This window comes from Acyrthosiphon pisum, chromosome A3 (genome assembly GCF_005508785.2).
Source record: "Acyrthosiphon pisum isolate AL4f chromosome A3, pea_aphid_22Mar2018_4r6ur, whole genome shotgun sequence".
NCBI classification, from domain to species: domain Eukaryota; kingdom Metazoa; phylum Arthropoda; class Insecta; order Hemiptera; family Aphididae; genus Acyrthosiphon; species Acyrthosiphon pisum.
In genome coordinates, this window is record NC_042496.1 from 22,738,923 (window position 1) to 22,761,877 (window position 22,955).

The 22,955-nt window shown below is 30.7% G+C and overlaps 3 protein-coding genes across 3 annotated transcripts; 1 reads left to right on the forward strand and 2 right to left on the reverse strand.

Annotated features, from left to right (window-relative positions):
* Nucleotides 1–940: 940 nt before the first annotated feature.
* On the reverse strand, nucleotides 941–6,648 carry LOC100575349. The gene is made up of 5 exons (XM_003246267.4): nucleotides 5,916–6,648; nucleotides 4,228–4,472; nucleotides 3,362–3,521; nucleotides 2,891–3,060; nucleotides 941–1,430 (listed from the first exon to the last, which is right to left on the reverse strand). The coding sequence occupies exons 1-5, from the start codon at nucleotides 6,180–6,182 to the stop codon at nucleotides 1,115–1,117; spliced, it is 1,158 nt and encodes a 385-aa protein (XP_003246315.3). The 5' UTR covers nucleotides 6,183–6,648; the 3' UTR covers nucleotides 941–1,114.
* Nucleotides 6,649–6,789: 141 nt separating this feature from the next.
* Nucleotides 6,790–22,955, reverse strand: LOC103310168 (thioredoxin domain-containing protein 6-like). The gene is made up of 8 exons (XM_029491337.1): nucleotides 22,206–22,955; nucleotides 21,250–21,348; nucleotides 20,821–21,020; nucleotides 8,741–8,858; nucleotides 8,555–8,658; nucleotides 7,219–7,290; nucleotides 7,019–7,135; nucleotides 6,790–6,924 (listed from the first exon to the last, which is right to left on the reverse strand). The coding sequence occupies exons 4-8, from the start codon at nucleotides 8,829–8,831 to the stop codon at nucleotides 6,790–6,792; spliced, it is 519 nt and encodes a 172-aa protein (XP_029347197.1). The 5' UTR covers nucleotides 8,832–8,858; nucleotides 20,821–21,020; nucleotides 21,250–21,348; nucleotides 22,206–22,955.
* Nucleotides 17,054–18,793, forward strand: LOC107884468 (radical S-adenosyl methionine domain-containing protein 2-like). The gene has a single exon (XM_016806616.2). It carries the CDS (start codon nucleotides 17,512–17,514, stop codon nucleotides 18,538–18,540), a length of 1,029 nt encoding a protein of 342 aa, XP_016662105.1. The 5' UTR covers nucleotides 17,054–17,511; the 3' UTR covers nucleotides 18,541–18,793.

Below are 22,955 nucleotides of genomic sequence, written 5' to 3' on the forward strand. Positions count from 1 at the left end.
TTATTAGGAATATAATAAAAACGTAATATTTCATTTGATTTACAACACGTTCCAGGAATTGAGAAAATAATGAATTATTGAATTATTGAAAACAAGATAATAAATATTGGATACCACGAATATAAAGTGGTTTTGTGACAAATAGCAATACAAAACGTTAATGGAATTATTTTTAGCTGCCGAATACGACACAAATGTTGATGTGCGAGCAGTGAGCACAAATATATACCTATTATAATAATAACATCAGTCACCGTACGGGTAATACGGTATATTTATAAACCGCAATATTTATTTAGTGCTGTAAATAGCTCTCTTCATTGAATATAATACTGATAAGTAATAACAGTATTTAATTAAAGTTGGTACTTTGGGTATTATTATTATATTGTACGTATTTATTTCGTTTCCTATTCGTGTAATACTGTGAAATTGTAAGTGTATGGGTAATAACTACTAATGTCGATTGTCGTATTTCCGGCTTCCGCCACAACGTTTAAACAACTGTAGTAGCCTATACATTTATTATAATAGTTAGGTAACAAATTCTACAAACTCATAGCATAAATAGGGAAAAAAAATTTTTTTTAATATTGCAAGAGTCTTGCAGCAAGACCAAGACTTGGGGTGCAAGACCAAGACCAAGACTGAGTCTGCAAGACCAAGACCAAGACCAAGACTGCCATAGTCTTGGTCTTGGTTTGACCATCACTACTTTTATTAACTTTTATTGTTACGCATCATTTATATTATTGTTATCGATGTTTTAGCTCTTTTTTTCTTGTTGTTGTAGGTTTTGTATTTTGCCAAATTATAATAATTATAAAAAAAAAATAGTATGCATATTGTTTTCGATCATATTGTATCACGGCGAAATGTATAGGCAATATAGGTACATTATTGTGTAGAACATATTATTTTCAAAACGTTTACTATTAAACAGTCACGTAAAGAATACATTTATTTGGAATCAGGAATACAAAGTATAAACTGATTACAAAAATTTGTTTCGTCACAACTACTTTTGTAGTTTGGGAAAATATGTTCGATAGGAAATGATCGAACGTGCAATAAAAACCCATGGGTGCGTATGGACACATCATTGGACACATCATCATTGGACGACGGTTGGCTGCGCTGGTTCCTGTTGCTGATCCAGCGGGGGGTTCTCTTCTTCCACCACTACTCCTTCTTCACCTTCACCCAAGACGTCCGCGTCTGTAGCTTCTTCGTCTCGAACCTCCTGCTGGGCCAGCCACAACTTTACTTCGCCATCCATCTCGTCGAAGTCGTGTGGGAAAAACTTAATAGCATCGTCAATGCCCGCCTCGTGATCAGGACTCACGTAAATTGGCCCAACGTCAACGAACCGCAACAGACTCTTATCCTTGTCGTCCATAAGCACAGACAACACCAATTTTGCGTCTTTGCTGTGCAAAAAAATTCAATGTATAATATAGGTAGGTACTTGTTATAATACGAATGTGGACAAAATAAACAGTTTAAAGAAAAAAGAAAAACGTTCAAACAATTAATTACTATCACCCAGGAATAGATTTTATAAAAAAATGTAAAACTGAAAATTCGTTTAATATTATATACAGTGTCTCATAGCATTGTTGTGTCCATCCCCATTCCCCAACAGCCACTTGTATCCTTATTTATATTTTTTAAATATAATTTTTAACTATGCATACATAACCAACAATTATTATAATTTATTGTAGTTTTTGATTTAAAACAAAAAAAAAATATTTCTTGTGTCTTATATTATATTATACATCTGAGAAACACAACTTACAGAGTCAACGACTCACGTAAAAATGTTCGGAGTTAAATTACTATCACGTCCAATAAGTTATCAAATATTTAGGTAAGTATTAAAGTTTAGGGATTTAATGTTACTACAAACCACACCCATTGTGTGTTGGCTTATACCATATTTATATTATATTGGTAAACCAACAATATTATACAAACGTGAAATAATGATTTCTGCGATAAAACCATCATCACGATATCAAACTCAGACTGCTAATATTATTGGCGTCCATTATTCGTGTATACCGACAGTTTCAGAAAGTGTACAGTGTCAACAGTCGAGTATCTAGAAAACTATTTTCGACGCACATTTTATACAAACTTTAAATTATCTATTAATAGAATATTTTTATAATTATTAAGTGACCTGTTATTATTTTATCAAAAGTATATTACATTTTAATCAATTCAAATAGTGTTGTTCGGACGGCAATTTTGATATTTAAATATATAAATCGTGTGTCGTACTTATAAACCTATATAGTTGAATAAAAGTCTGAACTATTATTTATTATTTTTTTCAATTTAAATTCAAGAAAGTAAAAAACACTGGTCTGCCAATTACATGCGTGAGTGCGAAAAGAAACGTCGAACACGTGTTTTAAATTTTAATGCATAAACAAAAACTGCGTAAATTATACAAATATTCAACGACCTAATTAATTATTACGCCTCGAGAGCTTAAAAATAAAATTTAAAACTATTTTTATTTTTTTTTTTGTAGACGACTAACTTTTTAATTTTAAAGGCTGTCCAACCGATCTTGATGTGTACAGCGAGAGATGAAAATCAAGTAATTTACTATGTATATATGAAAATTAAAATAATTTACTAAACTTTAATACTGTTTACTTATTATTCCATAGATACTATCTGACTTTATTGAGACTTCAGAAAAACGCTCACGTGTTTGCTTTTATTTTGCAACAGAAAACGAATTGACTGTACAAGTGTAGATTTAATTTGCAATATTATTTGTTCGTTTAATTGCTAATTGATATAAGGTATATGCTTAATGTATGTATATTTATTTACATTATAATAATAAAGTTGAATACCTATTACCTACCCAACTCTGTCCATGCCATATGTAGCTAACAATTCGGGATCTTTGCAGAGTAGCTTGGGTTTTTCGGGATCGGCGCTACGGAAAAACCCGTAATAGACGACTTTTTCTTCAAGATCCTCGATAATCGGTAACACTATGTTTGATTTGTTGATATCAAAAATGACAAGGTACTGCAAAAAAATAATGCACCCGTTAATGTGTAACAAAATGCTGGTGAAGTATGCGTCAAAATTTAGTTTGAGAATGCGCCTTAACGACCATGCAGTGTGATGAAAAAAGTACGAAAAATAGTATCGGCTTTTGTGTAATATACTAGCATAATATAGAAAACTAAGGACCCGTATTACAATAGTTGAACTCCGGTTAAACCACCGAATTCGGCCGGTTAAATCAGTGGTTCAAGCGTAACCGAGGTTTAAACTATGATTGTAAAACGGGCCCTAAAACGTGTAATAAAAATAGCTTTCTAACCTGAGGTAAAGGCGGCAGAGGTGCAACGTATCCATTGTTTTGGCAGAATTTGCTGAACAAAATGGTCAGCGCCGAAGCTTTACTCAACGGATTTCTTGGGGTATAAATCGATGGTAAATTTTGTCCGGATTTATTTACTTTCTTATGCACATCTGCAAGCCTATGATATTTAGGGTCACAACTTTCGTAAGGCAATTAAAACCTAATTTTTTAGTTAGATCATAAAAGACCGCTATACTAATAAGTAATATTCTAAATTCTAATAAAGTGTTTGATGTCTCCGTTCTTGAACGCTATAAAAATATACGAATATTCAGTGTACAGTATACACTATTTAATATATTTTATATATACATAATTTATATTTAACTAATTAATATCATTACACAATTTCAGCTCTATTTGTAAACCATATGACCATCATATAATTATGATTTCGATGTCTATATTATATTATACAGTTATAAAAAAAATGTATTAGATATATTAGGTAGGTAGGTAGTAAATAATTGGGGCGTAGGCACACAGACAAATAATAATTAAATATTAATTTAAGTATTCACTTTTGGCATATATACTAAGAGTTGAGACACACAAGTATTTTTTTTAAAGTTTTGTACATTTGTATATTCAAATTTGAATGATGCTGTGATACTTATTTTACTTAATTCATAACATTATAATTATTATACAATTATACATTTATATGTGAATATAAATTATAATTTTACATAAAGGTTACGTTAATGCTTATACATTATACACACATACATATTATTATCATTGATTATAAACTATCCTAGTATTTATAAATTATAATCAATAGTACTAGGCACATATTGATTAATTGTAATTAAGGTACTTACGAATTCGGACTAGGACATAATGGGGTTCCGTCGCCGTAAATTATTGTGCTCAACTTCTGCTCTATTACTCCCATTAAGTCGATGGGCTCAGGTAGATTTTCGTCTTCTGTGACGGCTTCTTGGACTACGGTGTCTTGTTTTATAGTTGGCATTGACAACATTACCGAGTAAACTTTTTTACTCAACAGTTGATCGACCAATTCTTTCGGAAAACTTTCCAAAAATTCTTTTTCCATAAAAAACAACTAAAATTGATGGATGCAACAAATTAATTCAAGTATAATTTCCAATCTAAATAAGCAGGTAGTTAATAGTTATGTATGAAATTACAATAATTTAGTAAAATCATACACTATACTAATACGTATTATTTTACTTATTAGTTATTTATAGCGTATCAGTTTATCCAACATTTTAAACAATGCCCAGGATAATATAACATGTCAGAATATTTCCAACGTTTTCAACACAAATGTATTCTTAAATCTGTTTGACCTGTGACTACTATATCTCATATACCAATAACTACATGTTGTTCATCTCCAACTACTTCTGATGACCCAACAACAATGTTTTAGACAGTTTCAGTTATGTCAACTACCAACTACCAATTATTATAGATTATAATCTATCGGAATGTTTTCAATTTAAGCTAACCTCCGAACAAGCGGATGACCCTACTAGGCCTCAAGGTACTGATACTTGATAGGTAGTAAAAACGCGTAGATAGTACTACATACTTGATATTATTTTCTCCACTGCGCGGATCATCATTTAATCATACATAATATGTTTTAAAAATTATGAAAAAATATATATTATTACCAGTGAGGTTGGTATGGTTACTTAATCATATTAAACATCAGTAGTTGCTACTTGCTAGTTCCTAGCTACAATTTAGGTACTGTAACGCGAAATTGGATGTTTAAAGTAATCATGTTGTGTATTGGTTGCTAAGGTTAACCTATATGTACTATAACGCTAAATTATAATGTCATAACATTAATTAAATATAAACATAAAATTAATCTCTGTTATTGCCGGGTTGTCATAACGCCATGGCAACTGTGGTGGCCAAACACTATTATAAAAAAATAGATATTTGTCCTCTACAAGGAAAATCTATGAATCATAATTAATATTTATATATTTAATAAATAATAGGTAACCACGAAAACAAAAACCTTACGAAAAATCAGTCAGAAAAACAAAAAACATATTTATGTTTAAAAAAAAATGTATCCTGCTCGACATTATTTTTCATAGCAAATAAATGGACGTTTTTGATTTAAACTATCAGCAAGATGTGAATAATTTCGTAGGCTATCTAAGTGCTGATAATATAACAGCAGCTAAGTTACCCCAGCAACTAATGATTAGTATAATAACATTACCTAAGCAACAACGTTGATAATCTATTTTAAAAATCATACGCAGAGTTGAAAATATCTATAATTAATATTAATTATTAATATCTAATTTTTGACCTAGAAATAATTAGAATACGAATATTTATTACGAAAAAATGTAATGAAGTTTGTTCTTTAATAATATATTTGTTCCACATGCGACATGCCCACAGAATTTTTGTTGTAGAAAACATTTGTAACAATTAATGTGTTTTGAGTAATTTTTCAACGTTTTCGAACATTTTTACTGACAAGTATATTTGAAATAAGTTAATATACCTCATTTAAATTGTCTTCCGTCAACTCCACATCTTTAGCTTCAATAACAATAAGTTCCTCGTACTTAGTAGCACACGAGTGGGCCACCTCGCACACCCTTTTTTCTACCATGACGGGTTCAGGAGGTTTATCGAGTTCTTGAGTGTCATCTTCAATTGGTTTTTCCACCATAATGTACTTGACCGTGTGAGGGAAAAACATGACGCACGACTGCATTTGAATGTTGACCGAAAATTGTTTCAGAGAATGTTCTCTCTTTTTCATCATTCTATAATCTTAAATTATTAATCATTTGAATCATTGTGATGTTATATCAAAAAACTACTTTATCGTTATTATTTGTTATTTTTTATGAGATTCTTCATATAGTGGTCTTCTATTGTAACCACCGTCAATCAAACATGTTGGTTACACTGTACATTATGTTTCATCGCTCTAAGTTAATATTTGATACAATTTTATAACAAATTATAAATGCATATGAATTAATATTATAATGTTCTGAAAAATTGTTAAATTAAATGTTTATATTACGTGGGCATGTGGTGCAAACGAGTAACGACACACTGTCACACTGACCCGGACTATATAACATTTATACAATGTACAATATACACGGATATAAATATTATTTATTCGATAACTATAATTGCAAAAAAAGATTGATAAGGGGTAGTAGCCAGCGGTGTCTGCAGTATAACTTCCACAACCAGATATATGAATATAATAATATTATAATATAATATCATATTGTTATGATGATTAGCATTAAAGTATGATATTGATATAAATATTAATAATTGAATTAATTTTTCAATTAAATATTAAATAACCAAAAATAAGTCAAAGATATGTATCCAATATCCATATATCATTAAACATCATTAAAAGTCAAAACATAACGATACGAACCTCTAATTTTTTTTTCTTTTCTTGTTTTTTGTTTTTGATAGTTTTCACTATCGTTTAATTTTTTTAGTTCCTCGTTGGTCACTTGAGTCAGCGGTATCTTAATTTTTAAAAATGTTGTGTTTGTGTATTGCTCAACATCGTTTGTGGTATCCATGTGCAAAATACGAATTACATATTATATAGGTACTCACAAACTCTTTCTGGACTTCACCATTTTTGAACTTAACATACTGTTCCAACTCCTCCTCTATTAATTGCATTAGCCTAGGAGCATTGGTGCCAATAATGATATTGACTAATTGCCCATCCTTTTCAATAATTAATAATGAAAAATAAACAGTTATAGTTAACGATATCAACCAAATATTGTTTTAATAGTCAATGTACTTACATAAAAAAACAACCAATGGGATTCACTTTTTTGTCGAAACCTTTTTAGCACAGTTATATTGTCAGATTTTGCCTAGAATTTAATTATCATAATCAATCAATAAACTATTTATTATTTAAGATATTTCAAAATCTGTACAATATTAAATGAAACGAATTTATAAATATTTTGCGTAGTAAATGAGTCAAATAAATATGAGTAATATAAAAATAAATAATAATAAATAAGTAAAAGGAATCTTATTAATTTAATCATAATCCACACCAATCAACATAATATGTTTATTTTTTTTATGACACGATAAACAATTTACTTATTTACTGTGCATATATATTGAACTATAGGAGGTCCCGGGGGATAATTTGTGGATGATTAGAATTAGAGTGGAATTGATAATTAGATTTTAGAATTTATTATTCATTATACATTTGCTAAAAATGTGCACATTTTTTTTTTAATTAATCAAACATTCTGAGGTCTTCGTGAAGTTGACCCCTGATTTGCAAAATATTGAGAAATGGTTTTTAATCGATAAAATTATTTTGAAGCCTATTGTTTTTAAAGGTTGTCACTATTCAACTGAAGGGTAGAGCATAGGACATGCGTGCATTTTAAAATTTTATTTATGGACAAAATAATACATTACAAATCGTTGCGATGGCCATAAAAAATCTTGTTGAATGATAATGATGATGCATAAAAAAAATATTAATATAGTTTCAATAATATGGGTGAGAACATATTATGTTTCTGCAGCGGGTAATACACTCTGTATAAAGGAAATGGTGCAGGAATTTACGGTATATTATATAAAATAAATTATATACCCCTAGGGTGCCACCAATACTGACTTCCCTTTTTCCGCCAATATTCGATTTTTAAATTGTAATAAATATTGTATATTATTTATACGTTATACAGCAGGTATACGTCTAGTTTGTGTATTGTATTAGCTACTTGTAAGTACAGATCATAAATAAACCTAAGATTTCAATCAACATAAAAATATATTTTATATTTCCAATCTAAAAAAACTTTCTCAAAAGCTTCATTAGAGATATTTTATCTTTGTGTGTATCAATTAATTGATGTTAACCAAGTAACCAATACAACATATTATTTAGAATTAATACTTTTAATTTCTATCTAATTCAGTTAGGTATCTAGGAATCGTCGTTTCAATCCATTTTAATCCATTTCAACTATATATATAATATTATATATATATTATACTATATATACTATTGCTATATATCTACTTCAATTGTTTTCATAGTAATTAGAATTTATTGTACAATGTACAAAATAATCGTATATAAAGGCAGAGAATATTTACTGTAGCGTAATGTAGATTTTCACTTCCTAATTCCAACTTGATTTTTTTTAAGTATGCCGTCATTGGTATACAAGGGCCACACCATTCTGTATAAACGTCAACGACTAAATAACAAACGAGTTGGTAATAAACATAAACATATTAATTATTTTGGTTATTATTATATTATTTTGTTATTTTTATTACCATACATTCCCGGCTTTTCCATAATTTTTGTCCAATCATCATCACTATTTATTTCTTCTTGAAGCACCGCTTGCCCGCCCTTTTTAGCCATTCTTCCGGATCTTTTTTTCTGATTAGCCTGTATAATGCATTTCGTTATTTCAAAATTTATTAAGTTAAGTGGTTACACGTAAATTGATTATAATAATATATTGATCAATTAAAATAACAGAGACAACATCATATTACTTTGATTATTTTTAATTCCAGTAGTTTTCAAAACCACAGGGAAAAAATAAAAATAAATTAAGGAATAACAGGAATTCTTACGCAAAATTGGTTTTTGACAAAACCAATTTTGGTTTTTGTTAATTTTAGTTTTTTTTTTTTTTCTATAAATGTCAATAAAATTGTATTCGTTAGGTAAATAAGATTGAAAATTTAAAACAAGGCTCCTAATATATTGTTACAATGGAAGTTGAAAAATATTAAAAATACAGTCACAATTTTTTTATGAGCATTTCGAATTCGAATTTTGTCAGTAAAATCATGAAAATATGCAAATTAATAAATTTGAGTTAGAAATTAATAAAAAATATTATTTTTAAATCTAAGATTTTTTAATGTAAGACAGGATTCCTCATAAGTTTACCTATCTTTATCAAAAAAAATGTTTACCAGAAAGTCAAGTTAAGTTTTTATGAGCATTTGAAATTAAAATGTTTACATCAATGGATATTCAATCGATTTCACATGTAGCGATTTTCTTATTTTGTAGTAATCCAAAATTTTTTTTTCTTAATTAATCGTACGCTTTTTATTTATATTAATGTGTATTATTTTAAAGCTTATTTGTTGTACAATTTTCATTATCATTTTGGTATATAAACGTTTAAACAATTATACACTGCACTGATATCTATATAAGTCGTGAGTACATTAACTGGTAAAATATAAATACATTGACATAAAACTAAAGCTTGTATAGTATATTATTTACAAAATAAGTAATTTAATGAACATATTTTAGAATTGAGTCAATTTACCACTCAAATATGACTGTTCTATCTCGTAATACGTCTATTAGAAGTAAATAATAACGCAATGCCGTTACTTTACATCATTATTTCGTATAAATATATAATCACTAGGAAGGAAGAATCCCTCCAGGTATTTTAGGTCATAGTGTCATACTATACAACCTTTCAAAACAAATTAATTCGTATTCAACTACAAGACAGTCAACTACATGCGGCTGAATTATTTTGGAGGACCTTATTTTTTACTTTATTATAATATTTTATCGTATGTCTACAAATAATTAGATTAGCCATTATGGTTTGTTAAAATAATTTGATTCAATCTTTTCGTTAAAAATATTTATCAAGACCATGGATTAAATATTATAAATTTACTCTAAAAAAACTAAACATGTACACGTCATGTGTAGTTCTTCAATAGTTTGTCTTCCCTTAAATACCTACTGTTGTATTTGACGTGAAATCAAGTATAATTTATTTAATAGTTGGAATAAAACAGTTAAAAAAAAGTGTACAAGTAAATAACTATTCTGCTGTACAATAGTTGCAGCCTGCAGGGAGGAATCCAAGGAGCTAGCCTTCCCCCCCCCCTCCCCACAGAACTACACTCGATACGATTGATTGATTATAATTTATAAATACTATATACATTCATAATCAATGTATATCGTATAAGTGTTGCAACAAAATTTTAACACGCCTCGCCCCAGATATTTGCTCTGGATCCGTGCTTAAACAGTTAAACAGGTGTCGGGTGTACCAGCTATACCTCATTATTGAGTAAGTCACTAACCACTGTAATGGATGTGTTAAATTTAAATTAAGTATATGATAAACCGTCATGGCATACAAAAAAATATTCTATATTACTAAGTATATTTTATGATACCATAATATCTGTATAAAATATAATATCTGTAATATTATATAAATTATTTATTTTCCTATTAGTAAAAAGTGAAAGTTCTATTAGATAGGGTAGAATTATTTTTGTAAAAAACATTGCATTTATTTTATTAATATTTAATTATTATAATAATAGCCAATAGGTACATATTTATATCATATTATGTTTGTTATTAATTTTTGAGTGGATACCAACTTACCGATGAATGGTGTGAAGGCTGTTGCCTGTTTGTGGTATAAATAAGCAATAGCTTAAAATTAATCTAAATATTTTAAAAAGGCCATTGTGTACAATATAAAATATAATACACGTAAGTGTTTAATCCCCACGAATAATATGTTTGAATTTCCACAAAGTAACTAAAATTATTTTATTCTTCGTTTAAAGTGTTTAAACATTTAATTTCGTGTAAATTTGAACTTAAAATGTCTATAACATAAAATCCTGCATCCTTGGTAAAAACGTATGAAGACCCTATTGTATTAAATTGGTAAACTTATTGACTGAAGACAAATGGTTTTATTAACAATTATAAAAAAAAATTATAAATAGCATAAAATTAGTCAATATATCTCGAACATATTTTCATTAAATAGAGAAAATAATAAGTTGAGTATCTAGCATTGGAATATTTAAGAATTACAATTGAAAAGTGAAAATCGTTTGATGATAAATATCGTTAATTTAAGGTTTCAGAATATAAAATTTCGTCATTTAAACTTCAAACACTTCTAAAAAATATTTGTGGAATTAAGTTCAACTTGAAAGTTGATTCCAAATACGGGAATATTATTATTTATTATATAACATCTCACATAATATTATGTTAACAATCAATTTTATTACTTACCGTTTTTGGTGGCATCTTCAATAATAATTTAATTTTGGTTTAAAAAAATAATTGAATTATTTACCACTATCACACAAATCCTATAGCCGCAGCACTGAGTACAATGGTCGGTAAACACGGGCCGTGCACCGATTTATATAGGGACGTTTAAAACCCCCCTGTGCACTACCCTCGGCTCGTGACATTCCACAAAAGTTTAAATACTCATGGAAGTTTCAGAAAATAGATATTTAATAGTCGTAATGATACGGTATAAATTAAAAGCGTGCGTTGTGCGTATAATATACTGCAGGGGAAGCAGAAAAGTTACAAAATTCGAATGACGTGTGTAGCGGAAATTAACAGCGCGACGAATGCTTCAATGAATATAACGCTCTTCTAAACCCATAAATGGTACGATAAACCTAAGAAATTAATCTTTTTCAATATAGATAACTTGTAGTAAACAAAATGTGTAAGACATACAAAAAAATTACCAACACGTCAAGTCACACTCCAGTATTCTCTGTGTTGAAAATCATATATATTATATTCCGTTTTGGCATATTCGTTTATTTTAATTTACTATACGTCATGTCGAGTCATGACTCGTGGCTAAATGGTATTTTCTATGGTAGTGGGTACCTATTTCTGGATATTAGAGACTTAACTTCACACTTTACACTGAATGTCTGTTTACCGTGACATCGTGTCATTGAGGACTTTTATGTCATTCATGGCATAGTACTACCATGGGACTCATAGCTGTCAAACCTTATTCACCTCAACCTAGCCTTGCTTGACAAGCTCAACCCAGAAATAACTACCTAATACTCACCTAATTGGGAATAATTGCTCGTCACACCCGATGACAGTTTTTTTTCACGTTCAAATCCACGAGTAAAGTTAGCGAACTGGTAGCGTAGTTTTATTTTAATATAATTGGTAATAACCCATTCAGCTGACTTACCCAGAGAATATAATATCCAAGTTTTACTCCCGAGACATATAGGTACTTGAATACTAATTCCCAAACCTTCTCCTACTAAACATGGCATTTTGACCACTCAAAAACCAGCCAGTCATCAAGAAATATTTTCTGCGATTTATGATGCCTTCAACTAGCTTTAATCGCAGAAATGTATTTTACTATTTGAGTTTTACTAATTCTAAGACACACTTCAACAGTTATATACATATCCGCTGACCGCCATAATATAGAATGTGTTTATAATAGCTCATATATAGAAATGCGTATTAACGTTAGTACTTATATTATAAATAAAAATTCAAATTAATAAATTGGAGGTCTTCATTTCCACAATGACAGCATTAAATATATACATTTTATATGAAAGATAAATGTGATTCTACTTTGAATAGTTAATAAATCAGATTTAATTAGTTATTATATGCAATTTAATATTGATGTTCAATCAGATTCTTTTAACACAAGTTTTCTACAATATAAAAGTAAGAAATATATTTTTCATAATATGGACAAGTTGTTACAAAAGAAGGCTTTGAAAAATGTTATTTTACCTTTGTTGAATGAAAGCATACATTTTTTATTAGAATACTTTTCTGAGAATTTCAGTGTATAAAAATCAAATTTCTAACAAGCTGTTATAATGATTTATAGGTAGATAAGTATTTAAAGTTTAGAAAACCAGAATAATGTACCAACTTTTTTTTTGTGGAGAACCTTTGTAAGCAACTACAACTCCGCTCATCTAACATTGAAATAAGTATTATAACTATTAACTACCTAGTACAACCTACTCACAGAAAGTTCAATTTTTTTATTTTGTGACCTAAAAGCAATAAAAACATATAAAAATAATCATATAATAATATATTAATGTCTAATAGATATTAACAAATATAATATCATATTATACTATCGATCATTCAAGTTCGAATTGTATATTTTTAATAGATTAAATCCTGCACTGAGATAGATGTGGATCAAAGACGAGTGTCCTGTGTCCAACACCCGGGTTCTGTATCCAATGTGAAATTTATTTTTTGTTTTTGCCATAATGTTATCTTACTTACGTATAGTACGCGTTCTACTTCTACCGTTATGTCATGTAATATATAAGTACATTCTGCGTAACTATGTAAGCGTCACTAAAGTTTGATGTTGTTATAAATAATAGAAATGAGACTTCATGTAAAAATAATTTGAGAAAGGGGTGATTGCTTTACCTACTGCATATTTAGCATAACCGTGGGTGTGGTTTACACGATGGCTATAGCCCCCACAGAAACTTTTGTAACCCCTCGTGGTGTTTACTTTCATTTTTTACATTTTATCCGAAATTATAGTTTTAAATGTTTTTATAATTTTCTTGTCGTATATAGCCCCCACATATATTAATACCAAACTACACCCATGAGCATAACCTAACTTAAATGTACTCTATACTTCGACAGTTTACTGCTACTGCACGTGTTAAATAAGGTTATGTAGATATAGATTCATATAATTTTCAAAATCAGCCTTTAGAAATGTAGGTATAATCATAGACGAATCTAGGAGTGGAAGCTTGGAGGTTTAGCCCTCCCAGTATGAATATTGCCCCCCCCCCCCAGAATTTCCGATTAATTTAGTATTTACTAAAAATTGATTTGAATTCAGTTTAAGTTGAAATGATGGTTACTAAAACCTAAATTCAAAATTATAATAATGAACCGGAACCAAAGCCAAACCGGAACCAAGTGTGTATGTTTTAAACGTGAAAATTATGTGTCCAGAATATATATTAAAAAAATGTTGGACCCTCTCTCGCACCGAAAATTGTTTACAGTTACGGCCTTGACTGAACCAAAAATGTTCAATCAATTTATTCAAAATACCTATCATAATTTAAGTTTTAACCTACTGTACCTAAACATATAAACTTCTAGATTCAGCTCTGCCCTTCGGCATCACGCGACAGGTCATTTTCGACAATGAGACGTGTCAATACATATTATATAAGGTAGGTAAACTTTATTATGGCACAAGACAGTTTTTCATCCCTGGCAATAATAGGTAATATTGAAAGAGATATTTGTAACAATATATTTTTTCAAATAATTTCTTAAATACATACTTCAGTAAATAGTTGTAATATGCGTTTGGAATTATAGTTTAAAAAAATACTTAAATTTCTTACTTTTCATTTAGATTATTATATTTTTTTATTAATTGTTGTTGCAATTGCATATTACAACAAAAAAATTGTCTTAATCTATATCATTAAATTACTATTAAATTAACAATAATAGTCAATGGGTAGAGTTTGTTTAATTTTTATTAGCTCTAGCAATGAACGATGAACAATGAATGTCATTATTCGTTAACATAAATCGGGCGAAGGAGGATAGACCCCTAACCAGGACACAGCCCCCCTCCCCCTAATATATTTTATCACCCAACGACTAAGGATATTAGATATATTGTGATTTTACATAATACGACGATATAATATATGATAATCAAATTTATAAACTGTATATAAGTACTATAAGTAGGTATAGGTTATGTAATTTAATAATTCGTAGAAGACGAATTTTTCAACGAATGAACAATTACTATATATACCTACATAAATACACACACACACACACACACATCATATAAAAATTATAGTCAGAAATCGTGGCAAATATAAAGAATTTCGCGTCAGATGCCAACCGGTGCCAGGGGACCTTTCGTGTACGAGTGAGTGGGTCGACGGGATGAGCGGACGACCGGAAATACAGTTAACATGACTACTGTGGCAAAATGTTAACAAGACATGCGACACACAACGGGCCACCTAAAACGGAATGAACGGAGGTGACCTCTCCAAACAGCGTAAATACATATATACCTAAGCATACATTTTCCTTGGCAGAATTTTGTGTATACCTACGGCCACCAACATTAATAGACGCAAATATTATACATTTACATGGGTGGTACGCTGCAAGGGTGCCTCAAAGACCAAAGTCTTTCTCCTAGTCTATAATCATGGATCACCTAAAATGCACAATGTAATATTATAGGTATAATGTATATAATATACAGTATGTCCCAGAACTAAGAAGTCCCGTATCACCCTTAGTATCTCCATTGGCGCAAATATATGGGGGCTTGGGGGGACTTAGACCCCCATATTTCTACCAAGTCCCCCCAGTTCAAAAATCAGTAATTAGTACTGAGCATATAGAATTTTTAGAAAATATTATAGGAGGGGCTTTAGTCCACACCCTAAATAATTTGTCTATTTGCGCCTATGCCCATATGGTGGGGTAAGCTGACATTTTTCCGGGTTAAGTTGACGTCACATAATTTATATTATAATTTAATGAGTAAATATACTTTTCGTAAAGTTCAGTGCATTTATTTAAAAATTAAAAAATTAAAATAGTCTTAAAATCTTAAAATATAATAAAACAAATATTTTTTTTTAAATATCGCCTCCGTGTTGGTACTGGTATACCAAATTTTTTTGGCAGATTTATTCCATGAAGGTTTTTCATCGGTGTTGTAGTCATTTATAGCTAATCTAATAATTTATTGCTTTGTCCTACAATGGTACAGTTTTTCGTTTATAATTTCTTGGCATTGTATCTATGACCTTAGGCGCAATTTGGGGGATGCTTCGTCAACTTAACCCGACAGATAATTTTTTTGTCCTTTTAACTTGCGTGATAGACATTAAGTATACATGAAAATAAAGCTTACACTATACTTTTTTGATTTTAATTAATATATAATAGATTTCACTTATCTTGTTTTAAAAAAACGCTATTTTCAAAACACAGAAAATCAAAGTGTGTATGGTGATGTAACGGATAGTATCCGTTTTCTCACGATACACAATTAATAAACCAATAATAGTAAATAGATTAAAAGTATATTCAGCGATAGAACTATCGAATAAATGAATATGCAAATGACCTCCATGACAAATTGGCAAATTGCAAAATACAAATAGACAAACGGGATAAAGGAGAAGGCTGACTGGGTATTCGTAATCATTCGAGTATAATATATTATATTATATTATAGTATTACATTGCATTATATTATAGTCGAATATAAAGAAATTCATATAATAGTTGACGAAATATGAGAGCTTGTCACTATCGCAAAATAGATAACTAATATTAAACTAGAAGCAGGATGTAAAAGATAGATAACCATAGGCGATTCACTATACTTCGTGGAAACAGCATTATGCTTTTCTATACATGCACACCGCAGGCTACAGATTAGGAAGTGCGTGGGCTGAGTCGATGGTCACACGGACCACATCCGTTAGAGACGAGATAGCGTATCGATAGGCAGGGGGAGCAGGGACCCGAATATAAAACGGAGCCTGAAACAGCCTGTATTCAGACGTGTCTACTCCAGAGCACAACAAGCACCTCACGTTACTCTGTGTAGTAACTTGTCATTTGGACTTAGACAAAATTACCGAAGAACGTTTTAATAAACTACAAAGTATCTTTTCATCTGTCTACATTTATTTATAAACTACCCTGTCAACATCTTCATCATCAACAAAAGTGGTCTTGCTTCCTGCAAAATCATAATAATATACTCGTAGTCAACGGCCATCAGAATATTACTCTGACCGCTCCAACCTACGAGAATATTACAGTGATAACAGAAAATTGTAAATACAAGGTGGATACGTATGCACGTCCGTGTTATTTACTCAATGCATTGGGGTCGGGGGCAGTTGTCCGAAAAATGATAAGTAGCTTATACCACAAGACTATACCGGCATATACCAGCATATTACAGTGACACCAATTTGAAAAAACATCGTACAGCCATGTACCTACGGCATGTCCACAGTCCACGCCTGTGACTACTGACCGAGAGCTGTTCTATGGTTTCGTGCTCGTGCAGTACTGCAGTGTCCGTCGGTTTAGAACGTTTTCGCTCGGACACTAGTGGCGTATTATATACTGTAACGGTCCGGTGAGAATCTGCACGCGCGTATACGCGACGGCCATTGCTGCGGCTAACATGCAGCTCTTAAAAATTATGGGATCTGCGTGGAACGTGGTGCGTCGGGCTTTGGCGTCCGTAGTCACAGCGCTGATGGGCACGGCGGGCCTAGTGGTCGCGTGGAACACGACTGCCAGCGTAGACGAGCCCGCCGTACCGTTAAGCGTGAATTATCACTTCACGCGCCAGTGCAATTATAGCTGCGGCTTTTGCTTCCACACGGCCAAGACGTCGTTCGTGCTGCCACTGGACGAGGCGAAGCGCGGGCTGACCATACTGGCGGATGCCGGCATGAAAAAGCTAAACTTTTCGGGCGGCGAGCCGTTCATCCGGGGCGGCGGCCGCTTCATGGGCGAACTCATCAAATACTGCAAAACGGAACTGAGGTGGGCGGGCATCAGCATTTCAATTGTTAGTAACGGCAGCTTGATCCAGGAAAAGTGGATGAGGCAGTACGGCGAGCACGTGGACATGCTGGCCGTGTCATGCGACTCGTTCAACGCCGACACGAACCGAATGATCGGCCGGCAACAGGGCGCAAGGACCGATCACGTTGCGAAATTATACCAGGTACGTGAGTGGTGCGGACAGCACAAGATCGCGTTCAAGATCAATACAGTGGTCAACACGTATAATGTGAACGAACTGTTCGCCGAGCACATCGACCGGTTACGGCCGGTCCGGTGGAAGGTGTTCCAGTGCCTGTTGCTGGAGGGCGAGAACGCGGGCGAGGGAGCGTTGCGTAACGCCGCCCGGTTCTACGTCACCGACGAAGAGTTCAACGGGTTCCTGCGCCGGCACGCTGAAGTCCAGATGCTGGTGCCCGAGAACAACGACGCGATGCGCGACAGTTACCTGATCCTGGACGAGTATATGCGATTCCTCAACTGTCGCAACGGCAAGAAGGAACCCTCCGCGTCCCTGCTGGACGTCGGCGTCCAGCACGCGCTCCGTGGTTCCGGTTTCGACGAACAGGCGTTCCTGGAGCGGGGCGGCGTGTACCGGTGGAGTAAGCAGCAAATGTCCGAAGCTGAGCTCGAATGGTGACGGGCCAAACATTTTTTCTTTCATCACTGCTGCACCTCATATCTTGCCTATACAAAGTGATCCATTTAACGTAACACACTTTATCGTTTAACCATCTACTTTTCGTATAATAAGTGTCTTACGTTAAATGGATCACCCTGTATATTATATTATTCTTATTGCCCGGTTGTTCCACTGAGCTCTTCAATTATTGTGGTACGCACAAGCGCAACTAGGGGGGCTAAGCCCCCCCCAAAAAAAAAAACTTGTAATAGCCCCCTCAAAATAAATTATTCAATTCTTTCATAAAATATTAACAAATCTTTAAAAATTAAACTGTATTTCTTATTTTTTCTTTTTTTGGAAAAAAATGTCATTATTTAATTATTTTTATTTAACCCTTTTTTAACTTTTTTTTATATTGTCTATGATAAATATGGTAAATATCATAAGCTGTATGCTTGTATTTGTTTTAAGGAAACAATTTATGTTGGTATGATATAATAATTATTTTGAATTAAATTTGGTAAGATTATTATTTATTACACATAATTTTACAGTAGACCTATACACTGAAGACTGAACTATAAAATAGAGATAGGAAATCCCCTGAAAAAAAAATCCTCGACCCTAGGAAAATAACCCCCAGACTACAATATTACTGACAATCACATGGAATTTTTAAAACGTAATTAGTGTAATAATTATTACATTATTAATATTTAATTTCAAATATATTATTATACTTATATAATATAGGTATACTTTTCATTAAAAAAATTAATATATAATAAATAATATTAAAAAATTAACAATAATATTGTTTTGTTTTATATCACGGTGTGAAACGACATAATATGTTAATAGTTCTTTTAAAAGATTAATGATTAGGTACGTACATTCATGAACTATTTGTTTAATAATTATTTATTTTATTTGATGTATTGATCATTCGAAATATTTTTATTTTATAATATTTTATATATTGTATCTACCTATATTAAGTAAAACTTGTAAAATCTAATTCTAATAATAATTATAATTATTTACATATCATTAAAATATTATTAGTAAAATACAGATTTCATAATAATTTAGAAGATAGGATTGATGATGGACTTGCAAACTTATCAATGACATCAGAGTTATTTATTGGAAGATTTTCACATGATATCAGCATTAAGTTTTCAAGTCTGCCTTGTGAGATTGTGGTACGTAGTCAATTTTTATAATTTTCAGTTTTCAAAATGCACGTTCAGGCGATACACTTATAATGGGAAATGTGGTTGCAATATGAAGTGCGGTATAAAAAGTCGGAAAAACTTATTTTAGTCCAGATGTATGACATAATTTTAATGAATCAAGTAAACTAACTAAATTTGTATTTTAATTATTGTAGTACATTTTGTCATTAGAATCAGAATCATCACTTTGTGTATTTTCACTACCATCAGACATCTCACAAACTTTTTTACAACAACTATGTAAATTTTTGGGTAAATTTATGACATTAGAAAATTTAGAAAAATAATTGTCAAATTGCATGTTAAAATGCTCTTATAATATTATACTCTTTTTTTATAGCTTTGTCCTACTAAAAACCGTTTCCAAATCAGTCCATTTTCAGCACAGATGTCTTTGAAAATAATGAATAGATTATTTCCAGATGTAAGAGATGATTCTTTCAAGGCTGAAAGATGTTCATTAATTACTGGTTCCAGTTTTTCAAAATTAACATAACAAATGATGAATGCTAATTGCTCTTTTCTGGATATGTCAAACGTAGTATCGATAGAAACACTAAAAAATTGGGATTCACTTAACAGTTTATTAATTACTACTTTGATACATGAAGCCACAGAATCGATCAGCTGATTTTGTCTTTCCCAAGACAAAAAACTAACTTCTTGTCTTCCTTTATTTTTTTATTTTTCAATATGTATAGCAAATGAAGGCGACCATTTACTAATTACTTTTGCTAAATCTTTAAAGTTGCCTTATTAGCCTCGGACAAATTTTCACGGTGACCTCAAAATGTAAGAGAATGTTTCCTGAGAAACTGTGTAATTTCTACCTACTTCTATGTTCATAGCCACTCTTTTTTTCCACTCTAATGATGGTAAAATAGTTACAGAGTTTTGTTTTAACTTAACAATAATTGACACATTAATATGACAAATTGTTTTTTCATGCCAACCAATATCAACCAGTTAATCCAACCTTGAAAACCATATTCTGTCCATCCCTTTTGTACATATTTGTCACCAAAAAACATACAGTATAAGCATAATATTCGGTTACTTGAAATAGAGTAGCTAAACCAATCTCGGTGTACACGATCACCACCAGTAATTCTTCTCCAGTAATTTTTTTCTGGTAGCTCGTCGTACTTTTTTGGTTGGAAGGGGCCTTTACAAATTATTGCCATTTTTCATCCGGTGATGATTTTTTCTTAACAAATGTTATTGGGTCATAAATGCTAAAGTCCAAAGAATAAGATTCTGAAAATATATAAATTTATTATTAATACGTCCAGTAAAATAATTTTTATGGATGTGAGTATGAATATTGAACAGATAATAATTTGTTAGAAATTTTAACTTAACTATAGAATATTATTTAACTTTTAGGGATCATTGATTAATAACTTAATACATCATCAACACCAGTGACCACTACCTTGCCTAGTCTGTTCTACCATTGAATACTAGAATTTATTATTATATTTACCAGTAGAAAAAGCCTCAATTTCAAAAATTGTATTGCTCTTTGCATTTGGTTCTGATGCAGATTTTTGATCATCCAATAATTCACTCTCGGTCAGTTTATCTAAAAATTAAAAAAAAAAATAGTAATTTAATAATAAAAAAAAAACACTAAAATGTCAAAACTGTTAATACTACATAAAAATGCCAGTTTGAATTTTACATAATGTGATTTCACTATATTGACTAATAGACATAACAAATCTTGACATCTTGTTACAAGAAATAGAAATATCATAAATTACATTTGCAAAAATGAAAAATATAATGTTTTTATAAATACCTATATGCATTTAAATTGTTTAAAATTAAATTTTAGAAAATTTAAATTAAATATTAAAAGATCTAGCAAAAGTTACTTTAAGTGAGAATAGAATATTAATTTTATATTTCCAATAGAGGAAGTCTCCATCTCAGTATTAAAAATTGTGGCATTGTGTTCTGTTACAGACGTTGTTTGTATGGCCGTAACTTTTCACTCTTTTTGTTTAACTGTACATAATAATGTAATGTCTTATAAATATAAATATAAAATTATATAATGAATTAATGAGATAAATAGCAAATAAATAATATTTGTTTGAATTTTTTAAATATTTAATATCTAGTAAAAGTAATTTTGTTACGCGCGTCTCTATAACCACAACAGTATTTTATCTGTTATCGTGTTCCATAAATGAAATATAACTCATTTAGAATATTTAAAAAAAACTAAACACTGTATTGAAATACTGGTTCTTGATTCGTACTAAGTACAAAAATTTTAAATTTTATAAAAAAAAAAATCAAACTTTAAAAATATAATTTTTATACGTATATACCAATCAATACCATTGTGTGAAGCCAACAACTGTGCAAAATAGGATATTATAAAAAATAATAAAATGTAATAGGTAATAATAAACTAAAAACAGTACATACCTTTTTTTGAATGGATTTTTAATCGGCGACATAGATTCATTGGATTTACAAAAAAAACTAGCGACGTCCGAACAATTTTTTTTAGTTTTAAATTTATTGACTGCACACGACGATAAATTTAAGCCCATCCTTTTTTTCCCGCACAAACAAATTGAACCAGAAATATTTGATGTAGGAGTTGACATATTAATATATTATTACCAAATTTTTACAATTTATACTACTTTTGTATGGTTGATTAGATAGGTACTTACAACCATTAAACATATTTTACAACAACAATGGTAAATCACAGCAGTAAAAGTGTAAAATTAATAAATATTAAATAATAATTAATAACGGTCAATAGTTCATAACAAATAGTCAATAATGAGTGGCGACTAGTGAGTGATGAAACGGCGGCGTTCACTAGGCGTATCCCGGGTATAAAATAATATGTATATAAAACGTAATAGAACGTCAAAACTCAAAGGTGAAAGGAAAAATATTCTATTTTTATCTTGTGTTTATGTGGGAATTTAATACACAGTACACACTTACTACCATAGGATCCAATAATAGTAATATTGATAAAATTGTATAATTGTATTTACTATGCATTTTACCTAGTATACCATATCATATCACAATTCACAGAATAATTTTTCTTCTATAGATTACTCTAAATGTATTCAATACACGTCATATTATGCGTAATGCATTGTCGTATAGCGTTGCATTCAAAATTCATACGTGTGACTGTTCATGTGG

Bases quoted from the DNA above. Each gene is read 5' to 3' on its own strand.
- LOC100575349 (XM_003246267.4), bottom strand. From the start codon at position 6,182: ATGATGAAAAAGAGAGAACATTCTCTGAAACAATTTTCGGTCAACATT. The intron at 3,061-3,361 runs GTTAGAAAGCTA...ATTTTTTTGCAG, and splicing joins CTCTGCCGCCTTTACCTCAG to TACCTTGTCATTTTTGATAT. The intron at 1,431-2,890 runs GTAGGTAATAGG...TTTTTTGCACAG, and splicing joins TATGGCATGGACAGAGTTGG to CAAAGACGCAAAATTGGTGT.
- LOC103310168 (XM_029491337.1), bottom strand. From the start codon at position 8,831: ATGGCTAAAAAGGGCGGGCAAGCGGTGCTTCAAGAAGAAATAAATAGT. The intron at 7,291-8,554 runs GTAAATATTCTC...ATTAAATTCTAG, and splicing joins AAAATCTACATTACGCTACA to GCAAAATCTGACAATATAAC. The intron at 7,136-7,218 runs GTAAGTACATTG...ATTATTGAAAAG, and splicing joins CCCATTGGTTGTTTTTTTAT to GATGGGCAATTAGTCAATAT.
- LOC107884468 (XM_016806616.2), top strand. From the start codon at position 17,512: ATGCAGCTCTTAAAAATTATGGGATCTGCGTGGAACGTGGTGCGTCGG.